The 12340-nt window shown below is 52.6% G+C and overlaps 1 protein-coding gene across 1 annotated transcript in view; it reads right to left on the reverse strand.

Moving 5' to 3' along the window:
* WDR1 (WD repeat domain 1) overlaps positions 1 to 12340 on the reverse strand; it is a 41151-nt gene that overhangs the window by 6742 nt on the left and 22069 nt on the right. Inside the window, exons 6-11 of the mRNA XM_076001093.1 lie at positions 6446 to 6523; positions 6108 to 6188; positions 5550 to 5783; positions 3647 to 3736; positions 2092 to 2246; positions 294 to 381 (exon numbers count right to left, since the gene is read on the reverse strand). Coding sequence (XP_075857208.1) covers positions 294 to 381; positions 2092 to 2246; positions 3647 to 3736; positions 5550 to 5783; positions 6108 to 6188; positions 6446 to 6523 — 726 coding nt within the window. The remainder of the gene's footprint in view (positions 1 to 293; positions 382 to 2091; positions 2247 to 3646; positions 3737 to 5549; positions 5784 to 6107; positions 6189 to 6445; positions 6524 to 12340) is intronic.

Genomic DNA, 12340 nt, shown 5'->3' on the forward strand with positions numbered 1-12340 from the left:
GCAGGGCGATGGGCACACAGTGAGGTCTACTGCTTCAACAAATCCCAGCCCTGGGCAAGCGCTTCCACTTCCTCATCTGTACAATGGGCCAATGCCCTGCCCAAGCGGCAGGACCGTGGTGAGGATTAAGTGAATACACGTGAGGCCCTCAGCATAGCACAAGCGAATGCTCAACAGAAATGTTGGCTAGAGTGGCCGTTAGGCGGGACAGGAGTGGGATTTAGAAACCGGGCGGCACACGGCCGTAAGCTCCGACCCCTTATCCCCACCATGCCCTCGAGTTTCACACTAACCTGCCCGATGCACACGACCACAGTGTACCCCCCAGGGCCGACAGCTACGCACTTCGGCTGAACATCCAGTTTCACAACTCCTTGTCCGCTGTTCGAAAGAAGGGAAAGCATGTGACTTTTAACATTTGAGCAGTTTAGTGTAGGTATCCATATATACTCTCTGCAAAGCCATGGCAATTTAGCTATTTAGGAGAAGGGAGCTCTATGGTAATCTACACTGAAGCAGGGATTTGCTAAAATAGGGGAGGAATGGGGGGGGGTGTGGGGAGAGGGTGGTGAGAGGCAGTGAAGGGAACAGCCTCCGTCCTGTTTATCTGTGATAAATACCCACAACCCCCTCATTCTGCCCAGTGGCAGCTTTTGCACCCGTATCTGTTAGCTAAAGACTGGAGTTTCCTGGGCACAGATGAACTATGTTCTGCATAGTCCCACAAGGGGTTGATTTTTTAAGAATTTGTTACCTTTAACGGGTGAAAATCTTTTGTTTTGGGTATTGCTATCAAACCTCGTCCTAGAAAAATCTACACATGCATACAAACTTCTTAAAAATTGTAAGTCAAGGACACTTGTGTGTAACCAGGCCAAGAATGGGGTCCCCAATGCCCGCTGGATGTGCTCTGCAACAAGGTCACCAGGCCGATATGGCCAGGGAAGACCTTCACAGGGATGTTAAGAGCAGGGTTGCCACAGGCAGTAGAAAGATGAGTAGGGCTCAGATGCCTAGGTCCTGGGGCCATTTCTGCCACTTACTAGGAGGCTCAACTGACTCTCAAGACACTGGGACAGTCAGGCAAGTGGGGCCTGCACAAGCATGACCCATCTGTCTTGAGTCGGTGCTGCAGTCCCAAAGATGCACCCCAGAGCCCACATCTCCCAGGGGAGATGTGCCTCTGTGTCCTATGACAGGTGCCTCTGAGGGCCTCATTTGACCTTCAAATAGCCTGAGGTAGGCTCTGTTGTCGCCTGCTCTTACTGATGAGAAGAGAGATAAGGAGCCACCTTGGCAGGATTCTGAGGGACAGGGGCTGGGATCTGTCCCCCCTGCTCCCAGGGCAAAGTCTCATCTGGTCACTTGTGTGGGCAAGAGCATGACCTAGGTCACCTGGAGTCTACAGCTCAGCACCTGGCCCAGGCAGGACAATAGCTCCTGTTGGGGCAGGGGAGGGACCAGTCCTGGGGCACTGGAGGGGCAGAAGCCACTCAGGGACCCAGAACATATCCCTTTCATTCCTCCTCACCTGCACAGAGCTTCAGACCACTTGTGACAGCTATTCTCCTAGCTCCAGTGACAGTCAGTCACAGGCACCAGGGCAAAAACAAAACAAGAGTGTGTCTTCTAATCAGAGCAGCCATGTGCCCGTCCTCACCCTTGGGCAGCAGGAGGATGCACCTTGTTCTGAGTACCTGCCCTATGACAGGTGCCTCTGAGGGCCTCATTTGACCTTCAAATAGCCTGAGGTAGGCTCTGTTGTTGCCTACTCTTACTGATGAGAAGAGAGATAAGGAGCTACCTTGGCAGGATTCTGAGGGACAGGGCCTGGGATCTGTCCCCCCTGCTCCCAGGGCAAAGTCTCATCTGGTCACCTGTGTGGGCAAGAGCATGGCCTAGGTCACCTGGAGTCTACAGCTCAGCACCTGGCTCAGGGCCTGACAACAGGGGAATGATGCTCAGGGGAAGAGACGGTCAGAGAGCAGATAAAATGTTATCAAGGAAAGTAACTGCTACTGGCAACAGGGGTTTTCGGGGCAGGGTGGGAATCCAGGTTCACTGTGGATCCCCAGAGGCGGTAGCTCTCACCTGTAGTCACGCAGCATGAGGTTGGTGTACCGCACGGTGTCGTCCATGCTGCAGCTGACCAGCTGCCCGGACTCATCCACAGTCATTCTGGACACCTGATTCGTGTGGCCTTTCCCAGCAAAGGAGTCGTTTTCCCCCGTTTCTGAATCCCAGTAATGTAGGGGGGGTTAAGGAAAAGCCCAGCCTTCAGGACTATGGTACCTGCCCTGTGGGGAGGCCACGCCCAGCCCTAGTCCCAGCAGCCAAGAAGTCCCAGACAATTAGGGGAGGACACTGGGCCTGAAGCGACACAGCTCCTGGATGTCCACGACTAGAATTTCAGACGTGTGGTAAGCCAGTGAGACGGCCCCACTGCAAGTCAGTGGGCCATTTTAAATTCCACACTCCAAATCAGAAATAGTCCAACTAAGCCTCCTTGTAACAGTGTCACACATGGCTAAGTCTTCAGATGCCATGACCACAATGACCTGTGGTCAGCACTGCCCTTGGAGAGCATGGCTCAGGAGGAAGTCGCTTCTCCCTAGGACCTGGTGTAACTGAGTCAATGTTCCTACTGCTTTTTCTGTAACCTGTTGTCAAGCCCACTACCCTTGGCAGGAAGCTGGCTGTGCCTGCCGTGTGCCCTTGAGCAAAGGCTCAGGGGCTGTCCCAGCCTCTGGGTGGTTTGTGGACACTGAGCCCCAGGTGCTCAGGCGTGAAGTGTGGCTTCCGTGACGAGACCCATTTCAAACGCAGGGTACTGTTCCCCTTGGGAAGCCAGCAGCATGTTCTGCGGTGGACACACTCCTGGAAAGGAACTACCTGGAACAGGGGTCCATGACACTAGGACCATGGACAGGAGCAGGGCGGGAGCATGGCTTGGGGGCCCGCAAGGACCAGCGTGTCTGGAGACAATGGCTCAGCACCAGCAGGCAGATTCTGGGGCTTTCTCTACCGCCATCTGTGACGGCCACTCTAACCCTTTTCCTTATGTGCCCTGCGGACAGCTGCCCCAATGTTAGAGACTGCTGTGAAGGGGGTGTCAGCAGTCCCAGGCCAGGCTGGGGAACAGAAACCCTCATACTAGGGAGAAACCAGAGGGCTTGTTTACAGAAACCCCAGACAGGGACTCGTAAGGGGGCCCGCACACGTCTCCAGTGAACATCGTCCCAGCTCTGATGACGACAGGCTGTGTGACCTTGGCAATGGTTCTTTAGCTGAGTCCCAGTTTTACCATTTTTAAAACAAGGGTTTTCTACTAGAGGGTGTTCGAGTCCTTCTCAATTCTAAGATTCAATGCCTCCACTGGGACAAGGGTGATGTTAGCTGTCATTTACAGGGAGAAGAGCAGCCCAAGTTCAGAGAAGTTAAGCCACACACTCAGGGTTGCACAGCGAGAGGCCCGGAGCTGCTGGTCCTTGTGACAGGCAGACAGGATGCTCCCAGAGGCCACGCTGGTCGGAAGAGTGCAGCTGGGCCTGCAGCCACCTGGCTGGCCTGGCCTCTGGCACTGTGGGAACGGGAAATTCCCCTCTCCTGCCAGCGGCTCCGCAGCCAGCTCTGCCAGTCAAAGGATATTAATATGTCCGTCGTGGCTCCCAGAATAGATGTAGGACTTGCCGCCGTTTTTATGCACCGTCAGACACTGGATTGATTTACTGTGACCCTGTGGAGGAGACACAGGGCCAGGGTGAGCTGAGGACACACCACCTAGCCCTCCCCACCCATCAGCTGCTTTCCTGCCCTCTAAGCCTTTGGGTGACAGGAAGGGGACAAACGCCCCTCCGCACATGGCAGTGCACGTGTGCTGAGATCCCGCAGCCCCAGCTGGCTGAACACACGCTCCCGAGCCACCACCAGCCTTCCCCATCGCCGGACCACTCTACAAAACCCCACCCTTCCTGCCCCTCCCTCCAAGGCACCTAAGCCCGTGGGCCCGGACCTGGGTCTGAACCAAAGCCTGGCGCCCAAGCGCCTGGTATATGCAGACATGTGGCTGGCACCCAGCTGACTTCACAGCCACCTGAAGGAGGAAACGCTGTGTGTCTTTACCATAGAAGACAGCCTGGGCGCTGCGCCTGCTTGGAGCACAGCAGCCGCCTAGGGGTGGCCCAGGAGGCCCCCAGAGCTTGCAGAGGCAGGTGGGGGCCCTGGCTCTCTCTCAACCAGCCTCCTCACTGACCCGAGATGTCTGAGGGCTCTGATATCCCAACCTCCCCGACAACCACAGCGGGAGCACCAAGGACTCATCTATACCCAGAAATCTGCTTCAAGAGGACTCATCTACACCCAGAAATCTGCTTCACTCTCCTCCATGACCGCTCTTGGGACAGAAGCAATGGTGGCGGTGTGGGCTCAGCACAGCCCCTTCCTCTCTCAGGGGATGCGGCTTCCCCGCCAGTTTCCCTGTTCTTCATCAGCCCCACTCGACTGCCAGCTGGCACAATTTGCGCTCAAGGCTTTTCCCCAGGAACTTCCCAAGCATTCTGTGGCGTTCTGCCTGTTGCCACAATATGGCATTTATCTTCGGAGAAAGGAACACACAGTTCTCAGTAGGACGGGAGAACGCGGAACTGGCACAGCCATTTCTGTCTTTCCAGTGGAGTTGGGAGAAATCATCACACATCCCAGTAAGTGGCACTGAGCTGCCGTCTGTTTCTAACACAGCCTCTGGTCAAGCCTGCTGCTCAGGGCATGAGCCGCATGGGGGTGGCTGGAGCCCTCCCTGCTTGCCCAGTCACCTTGTGCTCAGAGCGAGGTGGGGCGATGCAGGTGCTCCCTCGCCTGGAACTCGTGAGAAATGCAACCTTTCGGCCCTGCCCAGATGTCCACAGGTGTCCTCTCTGTGAGGCCTGGAGATGCCTAATGAGCCAGCCCTCAGCTCAAGAAGCACAGCTCCGGCTGCCCCGAGAACATCCTGAAGATGGATGGCCTGAGCCCGGCCAGGAAGCAAACTCTTCTTAAAGCTTCCAGGCGGTTCCAGAGCCAAGAACTACTAGTCCAACTCCACTGCAGCCCGAGATCAGCACAAAAGGCCACATGATTCACACAGGTTCAGTGTGAGAACCAGGGTGTAAATTTCCTTTTTGACAACTATAAAAGCTCACAAGGTTTCTGTAGCACCTGGCCCCTGGCAGTTGGCAATAATGGCATTAGCAGCAACAGACATGCACAGGCCTCCTGCACTCCCAAGGTGGCCCTACCGACAGACACGGGAGGGTGGACCTGGGTATGGACACCCAGAGCCCACTGCTAGGGGAGGCCCATGGCAAAATGCTCTCTGAGCAGAGGAAAGTCGCTGCTGATGGCAGCGCCTGAATCGCTTGTTCACACTTTTCTCACAATCCTACTTGGAGGACTTGTGGAGCAGTGATGGTCTCCAGCTTATCCTTGCTCGCTCCAGCCCGCCTTTCCTTGCTGGCCACACTCATCCCTTCCCTGCTGCTCCAATAACAGAGCCACCCCAGAGCAGGCCTCACCTTGATGACCCGCAGGGGCTTGCTGGGGTTATTCTTGTCCAGGTAGTTGATGTATCCAGACAGGGAGATGCTGAGCAGGTGGTCCTTCTGCCACAGGCAGCCCAGCTGCTGGTCCAGCACGGTGGAGCCCATGGGGAAAGTGCTCACGACAGAGTTCACATTGACATCCCAAATCTTGGAAGTTTTGTCTCCAGAAGCAGAAAGCAGATGGGTGCTATCAGGACTCCAACTAATCTATTCAAACAAAAACAGTGTGTCACATACCAGAGAACTTCAGAGTGCAGCCTGTCCACTGCCCCCACTTTTGGGCAGGACAAGGCAGAGCCTGGGGAGGGAGTGGGACATTTCCCAGGAAAGAGACACCCACCTCTGGGCGTCCTATTCTGGCCATTGGCTTGTCCAGCCACCTAACCACGACCCTGAAACTCTGCACCCCCCCCCCCGACTTTCAGCCCCTCGTTTCAAGTTTTTGTCTAACTTCAAGATGAGTAGGGATGACTACACACATGGACTCGGCCAAATCCCAAACACCGGGTCAGGAAACAGACTGATACTCACAGCATAAATCCCCCCGTCATGGGCCTTGCTTCCTCCCAGCGCGGACACCTTCTCTCCCGTCTTCCCGTCATAGATGTGTATCTTTCAAGAAATAAAAACGTGCGTGGGTCACGTGTATGCGTGCGAATGTCAGTAGTGAGCATGCCATTTCTCCACTGACTCTAAAACACAAGTGCTGTTAGACTGAGCTTCCAGCACCATCTAAAAGCAGAGACATGTGTACTGGGGTTTGATGACACACCCCAGGAGATGCCTAATTTCTGCGAGGCAGAAGCAGCTCTCTTGGGCCTGTCGCAGGTGCAGGCAGATAAGTCACCCCCCCCTCCCCAAGCCCTTACCTGGCCGTCAGCACTTGCTGTGGCAAATCTGTTCCCGTCGGGAGAGAATCTCACACAGTTGACAAAGCGGCTGTGGTCCTGCAGGAAAACAGACAGTTACTCATCTAACAAGGGGCTGCAGGCTGCACCTGGTTCAGGTAAGATCTGTCTGAAACACAGAGCTGATTTTCAGCTTTAGCTACTGTGAAGATATGATGTGAACTGTTGTCCACAGGAACATTTCAGAACTTTAGCAGCCCCTGTCCTGCCTGACCACTCTGCCTGCCTGGAAGGTGGGCCCAGCTGCAACAAGGTGGGTCGTCCTCTGGCTTAGCCTCTCTCCCCTACCAAGTGTCCCCTGAGCTGTCTTCTTCCTGCTGGGCCTTGGAGAGAGCTTGAACCCCAATCCTAAAGCATTTGCTGGAGGAATAAGTGATTTTTCAACAAAATTAAACAACGGCTATGACCTTCATTGGGAATAAGAGTCTGAGTGGCTGAGCAGAAATGACCTCTGGGGGCAAGTTCCTCACCCGAGTGAGTAAATGAATTAATTCCTTTCTCGACCAACAAGCGTTCACAGCAGAGGATGACCCTTTAAACGCCCATCGCAGAGCTGCGGCAGAGTGCCCACTGCACGTGCCCCGCAGACACTGCTGACCCAGCAAGCACAGTCGGTACCAACTACCAACTCTCCAGCACAAGAGGGTGAACAGACACCCACCTGCAGAAAAGACCATTTAACCCAATGCAGATCATCAGCCCCTCCCCAAGGCAAATCACCAACTTAATTTTAAAGCACAAGCTGCTTCTGTGGAGGGAACCGATGTAATGTTTTGGGGTGAATTCTGCCCCTCTAAGATATAATGAAGTCCTAACCCTGGGTACCTATGAATGGGACCTTATTTGGAAACAGGGTCTTTGCAGAAGTAATCAAGTTAAGATGAGATCATAAGGGTGGCCCCTAAATCCAATAGGACCAGTGCTCTCACAAGGTGAGGGAAATTTGGACACAGGTGCAGACACAGAAGTGAAGTTATAGGCAGAGATTGGAAGCGTGCTCACCAAAGTAATACTGAGGGCTGTCAGAATCTAGAAAGACTATGCAGGACTCAGGGAGTGTGGCCTTGCCCACACCTTGGTCATGGCTTCTGGCTTCCAGACTGAGCAAATAAATTTCTGTTGTGTAAGCCACCCAGTCTGTGGTGGTCTGCTGTGGTAGCCCCAGCAAACTAACATGTGTATTTAGGTAATTAAGTATGAAATGTTTGATTTCCTCAAGTACTAAGTTTGACAGTTGATATCTCTTGACATTACACTTTGACACTTCTTGTTTTATTTTTATTGTGAAGGTACAGCCTCAGTCTTGCAAATGCAGTTTGGCTTGTGATTATCTTTCAGATTTTTATTTAAAGCAATTTTTATGAAACCATGGGTAAGCCACAAATTTGTGTTATTTTCAAATATGAGTTCTGTTGTGGAACTAATGCAGGGCAGAAAGTTCAAAATAGCAACGCAGTATTTGGGGACGATGTAGCTAATGAACGTACACTACATTAATGGTTTGAGAAATTCTGTTGGTGATTTTAATCTTGAAAATGAGTCACATGGGCAACCTAAGACCAAGGTGGATAATGATGAGCTGAAAGCAGTAGTGGAAGTGAATCCATTTTAACCTATGCATGAATTCTGTTGGTGATTTTAATCTTGAAAATGAGCCTCGTGAGTGACCAGAGACCAAGGTGGATAATGATGAGCTGAAAGCTGTAGTGGAAGCAAATCCATCTTAACCTATGCATGAATTAGCAGCAAGGTCTGATGTTACTATTTCAAGAATATTGGACCATTTGTAACTAATCAGCAAAGTAAAGAAGCTGGATAGATGGGGACTGCACGAACTAAACGAGCATCATAAGAGAAATTGTCTAGAGGCTTGCCTTTCTTTGCTGTCATGACATAAAGAGGAACCATTTCTACACCATATTGTTACGTGTAATGAAAAGTGGATTCTTTTTGACAACTACAAGTGTTTGGCACAATGGTTAGATAAAGATCAAGTGTTGAAATACAGTCCAAAACCGAATATTCATCAAAAAAAGCCAATGGTGGCTGGGTGCGGTAGCTCATGCCTGTAATCCTAGCACTCTGGGAAGCTGAGGCGGGAGGATTGCTTGAACTCAGGAGTTCAAGACCAGCCTGAGCAAGACCCCGTCTCTACTATAAATAGAAAGAAATTAGCCAAACAACTAAAAATAGAAAAAATTAGCCAGGTATTGTGGCGCATGCCTGTAGTCCCAGCTACGATCGCTTCAACCCAGGAGTTTGAGGTTGCTGTGAGGTAGGCTGACACCACGGCTCTCTAGCCCAGGCAAGAGAGATGAAAAAATTAAAAAAAGCTAATGGTGTCTGTTTGGCGGTCCAGCACTGGTATTATCCACTATAGCTTTATGAAACCCGGTCAATGGATTACAGCAGATGTCTACTGCAACCAATTGGATGAAATGATGCGGATGCTTGCGATTAAGCAGCTGAGACTGGGCAAGAGACAGCCCAATCCTCTTGCAAGACAATGCTAGACCACATGTTGCATAAACAACACTGCTCAAACTACAGCAGGTGGACTTGGAAACTCTCTGTCATCCACCATATTCACCAGACCTTGCACCAACTGACTACCACTTCTTCCAGGCTTTGGACTTCTTGTAAGGAAAAACATTCAATTCTCAACAAGCTGTGGAAAACGCCTTTTGCGATTTCATCACCACTTGCTCTCCAAGCTTCCCTGCTGTTGGCGTAAGCAAGCTACCATTAAGATGGCAAAACTGTCTCAATAGTTTAGGTGCATACTTTAATTGTACTGTTTCTTTCTTGTTTGAGATATAATGAACTACACTGTTGATTCAAAATTGGACATTTCATATTTAATGACCTGATAATAAACACTGTCTGTAATGCTCACATAATAACCCTTGCAGGTAAACTATGCCCATTTTACTGATGAAATGAGGGTCCAGAAAGAGCAGTCAGGTGCCTGAGGTTCCGTGGCACCATGCTCAGTCTGCAAAGTACCGCCAGGAGACAGATTCCACGCTGTTGGGCAATTCCTGCAGGGCAGCAGCTCTCGTCTCACAGAACCATTCAGTCAGTTCAGGTCTGGGCTCCAGGACACCCACTGGCAGCCCTGGTAGGTGCAGACGGAAATTCTCTGGGCCAGAAAAGAGATGCAGCCCCAGACCTGCAGCACAAAGCAACCCCATACTTCCCACTCACCAGTTACCCACTTCCCTCAGCCATTAGCCCAAACCTCACTCCCCCCAAACCCTTCCTCAGGGTGCTGCCAAGTGTGCTCATGCTGGACACGGGTAAGGCTGAGCCCTGGTCCTGAGCTGAACCAGAATCTCCCCCGTCACCAACCCATGTTTTAATTAAGATTACAAAAGCTTGAGAAATCAAATATCCTGGCAATGGGGAGTCTGGTAATTAACTGCTTGAGATTTATTGAGGGCGACCACAATCATGGTTCCCACCCCAGCGGACGAGCAGACTGTCCTTCCTGCCTCATTTCAGCGAGGGCTGTCATCAGACTAAATTCTGTCCTACGACTGCAGAGCTCATTCTCTGTGGACTGTGGCCACCACCCACAAGGGTGGGGGATGGAAGCACTGAGCTGTCTTAGGCTGAGCCCACATGGACTCTGGGTTGTGACAGCCGTGCAGGCTGATAAGTCCCTGGCCTGCCCGCCTGTGTTGTGCTTTTTCAGTTTCTTTCATACATTCATCCTGTCTCTAAGAACTTTTCTGCTTTAACGGGCCGTGCTGTATGTTTTCTAGCATTTCCAGGTGTGTGGAGTTGGGATGATCCACCACACTAACTGAAAGTGAAACTGACTTTCCACACTGGGATCTCAGGCCCTCCTGGCTATGGTCACCTTGCCTCACTTTACCCTCTGGGGCCAGGGAGCCTCCAGGCAAACACCTGCCATAGAAGAACCAAGCCCAGAGAGGGGGAACTTGAGCCACACCACTTGCAAGAATCTGGTTTCCAGTTTCTTGTCTAGAGCACCTGTCTCAGCTGCGCTGGCTCTTGGGCTATGGGCCGATGCTGGGCAGGTTCAGGCAAGTTCTGGCCAGAAGCCAGCCCAGAGGGGTCAGATCCCCCAGGCCTGTCCCCACCCTTTCTGCCCCCACCTCCACCTTTAGGGAGCAGCCCACCCCCATGCCAAGGACCCCGCCCGCATCCACATCCACATCAGCTCGCGTCCCCTGGCTGTGCCAACGGGGGTCAGCTGCTGCAGGAAGGAGCCGGCTGGGGTGCATCCCTGTTGGGAGTGCCTCAGGAGTCTCACCCCCTCAGCCTGTCTGAGGGGGGACGTGGCTACAGACACCACTCACTCCTCCTTCTGGATGAGGTCAAACAACCCAGCTCTTAAATGACAAAACCACAGCTCAAATCTGAGACCAGACCAAAACCCGAGGTTCTCCTGGTGCCCAGCCCTGCTTCTTCAGTGGGTGTGGCCCGTTCTCATCCTCAGCACTGCCCTCACCCTGGCTCTTCTGTCCCCAAAGCCGAGTTTCCTTGATGGTGAAGTGGACAGAGGTTACATAAGCTGGGATCGACTCACCCCTGGGCCCCTCTGACTAAACACGGCAGGGATGGGGAGGCCAGAAGACCTTGCCCCAAATTCAGCAGAGCACTCAGAGCATAGGGTGGGACAACAGGTTCTGATTTCTCTTGCTGTATGTGAGGAACATGCTATGAATCGGAAAAACACTGAGCCACCATTTGGTTTCAACTTGTAACAAACATTGATTTCACTGCCTCCCTATAATCAGAAAACAGATATCCCTATTCCAGGTCTGAGAGCAACCCAAGACACACAAACCCTGGGACCTCAAGCGGCTATCTGTGGCCCACCTCAAAAGCACGCACCTCTGCTGGCACCTCCCACAGGGCCTGGCAGGGGAGTGTCCTGTGTCCCTCCCTGGGCCCTGGGACCACACAGGTTTAAGGGAGGAGCCAGGTGAAGGCTAGACAACACAGATGCCCCTCGAGTAGCAGGCGTGGGCTGGACTCAGAGAGCCTCAGGCTGCAGAACCTCATCCCTGTTACCTTTTCCTGCAACTCGAGCCAAACAGCAAGAGTCCAAATGAGCAGCAGACTAATGTTTGCTCCTGAAATAGCCCCTTCAAAGGGAGAGCACAGTGAACAGCCCATTAACCAAAAAAAAAAAAAAAAGAGGGCTAAAAATAGGCCTCTCCACAGGGAGGCCAGGCCAATGGACAGAGGAGGAGCAGGTTTAGAAATACTGCTGGGAGTTCAGAGACTCCATAGCTTCCTATGGCTGCCTGACTCGGCCACCTCTTGAGCTGGACCCCCAGCCCCACCCCTGCACAGCCTTAGGCCGCCCCTGTGCCCGGTCCACTCCTGCCTTCTGGCTGTAGCCAACACGTGCTACAGCCCCCCTGGGCTGGATTGTGTCAAGGAAGCCCCCCCTTGAGGAAACTGGGGCCTGAAATAACAAAGTAACAAGTAACACACCCAAGAACATGTCACTGATAGGGAGAGAGTGCCACTGGGCTCCCGGTGGCCTGAGTCCAGCAGGCATACACCACTACCTGGTCAGCTCGGGTGTCACCTGGGACCCCTCTGTTCCCAGCAGCCTCAGCTGAGCCAGTACGTAAGAGGATAGCCCGTGTCCAGCCATGCCGTGCACATGTCTATGAGCCACACCACAAGGTGCACGAAGGCCGACAAGTGAGAGTTAGGCCCTTTATCACTCATCCAGAATACCCACCACAGGCCGTGCCTGGCATGGAGAAACACCCATGGGTGCAGTGGGGGAGGCAGGGAGAACATCTCAACACCCCTCCCCACAAAGCCTCCATTTCAGCCCCAGCCTCCTGTGATCCTGGGTGGCTG

This window comes from Microcebus murinus, chromosome 3, assembly GCF_040939455.1.
Source record: "Microcebus murinus isolate Inina chromosome 3, M.murinus_Inina_mat1.0, whole genome shotgun sequence".
Lineage (NCBI taxonomy): Eukaryota > Metazoa > Chordata > Mammalia > Primates > Cheirogaleidae > Microcebus > Microcebus murinus.